This window comes from Saccostrea cucullata, unplaced genomic scaffold (genome assembly GCF_032062105.1).
Source record: "Saccostrea cucullata isolate Sc308-1 unplaced genomic scaffold, CSIRO_AGI_Scuc_v1 ctg8906, whole genome shotgun sequence".
NCBI lineage: Eukaryota > Metazoa > Mollusca > Bivalvia > Ostreida > Ostreidae > Saccostrea > Saccostrea cuccullata.
The window spans coordinates 1-5,000 of NW_026926107.1; the positions used below are offsets into that span (position 1 = coordinate 1).

At 35.2% G+C, this 5,000-nt stretch overlaps 1 protein-coding gene across 1 annotated transcript; it reads left to right on the forward strand.

The window, feature by feature from the left end:
- Positions 1-257: 257 nt before the first annotated feature.
- Positions 258-3,197, forward strand: LOC134270791 (ceramide transfer protein-like; the record flags this gene model as incomplete). The annotated part of the gene is made up of 4 exons (XM_062753037.1): positions 258-321; positions 520-719; positions 908-1,028; positions 2,734-3,197. Coding segments are annotated over 4 exons (513 nt in total), but the record flags the coding sequence as incomplete, so codon positions are not given.
- Positions 3,198-5,000: the final 1,803 nt, after the last annotated feature.

The window sequence follows — 5,000 nt, forward strand, 5'->3', positions numbered from 1 at the left end:
TATACATGATTTTTTGGTCTGCGGTGTTTTTCCAAAAACAAAAAAAAAATTTAAAAAGCATTGTCACTATAACCCAACTGTCTGGTCAAAATTAGAATTGTTTGTAAATGTGATTTATTACCATTTTAAACATGGCCACTTTTTGGTTAAGGAAATGGGGTTAAAATAAAACTGTGCCAAAAATGTCTCTGCATACAGTATATATGTATGCGTATCATGTGAAACTTGAATTTTCTAATGAAATTCAATATTTGTAGGGTATTACTGGCCATGAGGTTTGCCATTACTTCTGGAGTATTGATGAACGCTTGGATTGGGATGGTATGAATACATTTAAATTTTTATGATTTTAAATACAATTTATAGGCTAAAAGACTTCCTCTTTTGTACTTTTTCCACAAATATCCCCCATCTAGTCTAAGTAGAAAAATTTTCATTTTTATTGATAGTTTTCAATAGCCAATATGGAATATTCCTGTTGTTAATGTCTTTGACATCTTTGACTTTTTTGATTGACAGCTACTCTTGAGTCCAGTGTCTGTACTGAGTGGTTGGCTGAGGACACTTTTATCAGTCACAACGTCATCAAGAGGGTGTGGCCGGCCTCTCAGAGAGACGCCCTCTTCTGGTCACACCTCCGTCATGTGACAGGGAAGAATGACGAGGAACCAGACAGGTGGATTGTCGTCAATTACTCAACGGAGGACAGTAAAATTCCTGTAAATTTCAGTTATATATTTCTTCACCTATTCAGTGTAAAATTTCCCTATTAACAAAACCTGCAAAATTCTTCACAAAATTGAGTCATAATTTACATATATATTACACGGTATAAACTTGTACAGAAGCTAATGATTAAGAAAACAAGCAGGTGATGATTTTCAGATAATCCATTTCATTTTTTTAGAACAAGTATGTGCGAGTTAAAATGAATGTGGCCATGATATGTGAGACCATCATTGATCCACCCGCTGATGGTAATATCAGTCGTGACGACATCAAGTGTAAAATCAGGAACACCGCAGAGGGTAAGTAGACAATGTAAAAAAATCCTTATTTTACTGAATAGATTGTTCATTGCGCTTACATCCAGTCAAATGCATAATAATTTGATATTCAGTATTCAGATGAAAATCTGAGTGTTTTAAAATATCAGAAATATATGTATGGAATAAAGATTAAAACAGCAATGACCTATGTTTACAAAAGAAAGACCGGTATATCTACTTACTAAGTTACAAGTGAAGGATTAAAATATTTGAAACACTTGTTTTTATACCCCCCACAAACGAAGTTTGGGGGGTATATAGGAATCACCTTGTCCGTCTGTCTGTCTGTCCGTCTGTCCGTCCGTCCGTCTGTCTGTGCAATTGTGTCCGGTCCATATCTTTCTTACAGAGGGACATTAGAATCTACATGTACTACTCCACACTAAGATTGCTCATAACCTAAGGGTGTGTCATGACCTTGACCAAAGGTCATTTGGGGAAGTTCAAGGTCACTGGAAGAAAAATTTCATAATTCGTGTCCGGTCCATATCTTTCTTATGGATAAACTTGGTAGGTTCTCATTTCACACAAAGATTGCCCATGACCCAAGGGTGTGTCATGACCTTGACCCAAGGTCATTTGGGGAAGTTCAAGGTCACTGGGAGAAAAATTTCAAAATTCATGTTTGACACATATCTTTTATGGATAAACTTGGTAGGTTCTCAGTTCATACAAAGATTGCCCATGACCCAAGGGTGTGTCATGACTTTGACCCAAGGTCATTTGGGGAAGTTCAAGGTCACTGGAAGAAAAATTTCATAATTCGTGTCCGGTCTCTATCTTTCTTATGGATAAACTTGGTAGGTTTTCATTTCACATAAAGATTGCCCATGACCCAAGGGTGTGTCATGACCTTGACCCAAGGTCATTTGGAGAAGTTCAAGGTCACTGGTAGAAAAATTTAATAATTCGTGTCCGGTCCATATCTTTCTTAAGGATAAACTTGGTAGGTTCTCATTTCATAAAAAGATTGCCCATGACCCAAGGGTGTGTCATGACCTTGATCCAAGGTCATTTGGGGAAGTTCAAGGTCACTGGAAGAAAAATTTCATAATTCGTGTCCGGTCTATATCTTTCTTATGGATAAACTTGGTAGGTTTTCATTTCACATTAAGATTGCCCATGACCCAAGGGTGTGTCATGACCTTGACCCAAGGTCATTTGGAGAAGTTCAAGGTCACTGGTAGAAAAATTTAATAATTCGTGTCCGGTCCATATCTTTCTTAAGGATAAACTTGGTAGGTTCTCATTTCATACAAAGATTGCCCATGACCCAAGGGTGTGTCATGACCTTGACCCAAGGTCATTTGGGGAAGTTCAAGGTCACTGGAAGAAAAATTTCATAATTCGTGTCCGGTCTATATCTTTCTTATGGATAAACTTGGTAGGTTTTCATTTCACATTAAGATTGCCCATGACCCAAGGGTGTGTCATGACCTTGACCCAAGGTCATTTGGGAAGTTCAAGGTCACTGGAAGAAAAATTTTATAAGTCGTGTTTGATACATATCTTTATTATGCAAAAACTTACTTCTGAAAAACCCAGCGGGGGGTATTTTGTCCCAATTGGACAGTTCTAGTTCTTTCTATGTGTACTTTACCTAGTGTGTAGAACTTTATAAAGACTAAAGGCAATGTATTAAAAAAGAGAAAGTGGTATTCACAGATTTGTGCCTTAATTTCAGTTAACCCAGGAGGATCGGCCCCAGCCTCTGTGTGGAGAGGTGTGTACAAGAGAGAGTACCCCAAGTTCCTCAAACGATTCACCAGCTATGTCAAGGACACGGTCAAAGATAAACCTATCCTTTTCTAAACGCTGCTTTGTTACTTCTTTATTGTGCCTTCTTGTCTCCATTTCTAATTAAAAACTTCTGTAGCTTTTTCAGCTTTAGGAAATTTCAGTTTGTCTGGTTTGTTACGCAAGGATACCAGATCACTACATGTACACTGTATATACTGTAGACATATGGACTTTGGTTTTGTTCTGTGTTGAAAAATCATTGGTAAATATCAAGGCGAAGGTACAGTAGTAATTGTTCATAGCAGGGGTTTAGCTAGAAAAATGTTAATAAAATGTCCATCCAAAGAAAGGCAAGTATTGTACAAACTTTGTAGAGAATTAAAAAAAAAAATGTTGATATGTGTACTAATTAGGGATGTCAACGAGTACCCGGTTAACCGGGTACTCGATCGAACGTCCGAGTATCGAATACTAAAATCGGTACTCGTTTACTCGGATGTATATTTTTGAATATTTCGTAGCTTATTTATTAATGCAATAAACAATCTGTTTTAAAACGTAAATTGCTCATTGTACTTGTACATACAGTAATTAGGGTTTCCCACACCTTTTAATGACCGTTATCGACTTTGGCTGTGTTTATTTAGTAATTATCGTGACCAAGCACCTGCTACCTGGCCTTCTCACCTTTGCCTGTCTTCTACCATTATCTTTGATTTGCTTTGTTGTCTTCACTGAACATCGTTTAAGGTCTATTATGTTTGAATAAATTAGATAATTTTGTCAATTTTCCGAGAAGCCGTAAGTTCTCGGAAAAGAGACAGATATTACACGTGGGGTTGTTGATATGGTTTTGTTTGATAACACGCCAATACAAATGGTTGAAGGCAAAGGCTTTTAAAAACTGATGCACTAAACTACAAAATACCGTCCCGAGATTCTATATAATATAGGAGTGAAAAAGTGTGCGAAATTCGTAAATCCGCTCTGTTATGAGAATTCAAGGTCAAGTTCAAGTTGATACTGCATGTATCTCTGACGACAGAAACCTGGACGTCAAACGCAACAAAGAGTTACAATTTACGGAACGAGTATTTTTTTTAAAACAAAAACAGTGTTAACAATTTTATGATTTTATTTCTTGTGTTTATCTGATATTTGTAAAAAATGTTATATTAAATTTCTTCGGACACGAAGTGCTTATCATTGTTACATCAGAAATACATTTACGGGTAAACCTCCTATCAAAGCATGTGGGTTTATTTCTACAAGAGTTTTCAATGTTTTACAGTCATCAATTTACTTGTTTATATTTATTTACACTTTTTACTGAGTACCTGGGTACTCGATCGGAAAAACGTCCGAGTAACCGAGTACTAAAAATTGACCGATTTGACATCCCTAGTACTAATACATGTATATATAAATGATATCTTATAATTGTTTATACAAAAATCAACAATATTGTATATATTATAGGATATATTTTAACTTGATAAGACTCATTAATTTATTTTGTAAAATACATGTGTATGTTTAGGTATGTGTTACTTAGATAAAAACCAGCTTGAGTGCCATGTACCCCTTGATTTAAAGGGGCTGGGTGGTTGTGGCCATTTTAGACTATTTTGATCTCCTTTAAAAGAAGAGCTCCATATAAAGATATAATAAAATGATCAATTTTAAAACTAAAATTTATGAAATTTTTCTTTGCCAAATGATAGTTGAAAGCTTAAGATATCATATCCCAAAATTTAAGTTATATCTGGTGGTTAATAAAAAAATAATTCGTTGACCCACTAGCCACCTTAACTTATTGTACACTTCATACATATAGGTAAACCAATAACAAAAATACAAGTTTAGATCCTAGAAAGTAATTGCTTCTGATTCCTTTCAGTTTAAAACAAAATTTATCAGAGAAAAGTTGTTGTCAAAGAATATAATGAATTATCTCCCTTATACTGTAAGAAATTTTTATGAATCCTTTCTATGAAAGGTGATTTTTTAGTGAGCTTGGGGCCATTTAAAAGGGGACAATTTATATGTACTATAGGCATTTATGTATTCAGTGTGGTTATTCCACTTTTCAGAGAAGACTTTAGATGCATGAACATGTCCATATAACATTTTTTAATTCAAGAGAATTTTACAAGACTGTGGAAATGCTCAATTTTCTTTTAAACTCAACATTTCAAAGCAATTAGCAGT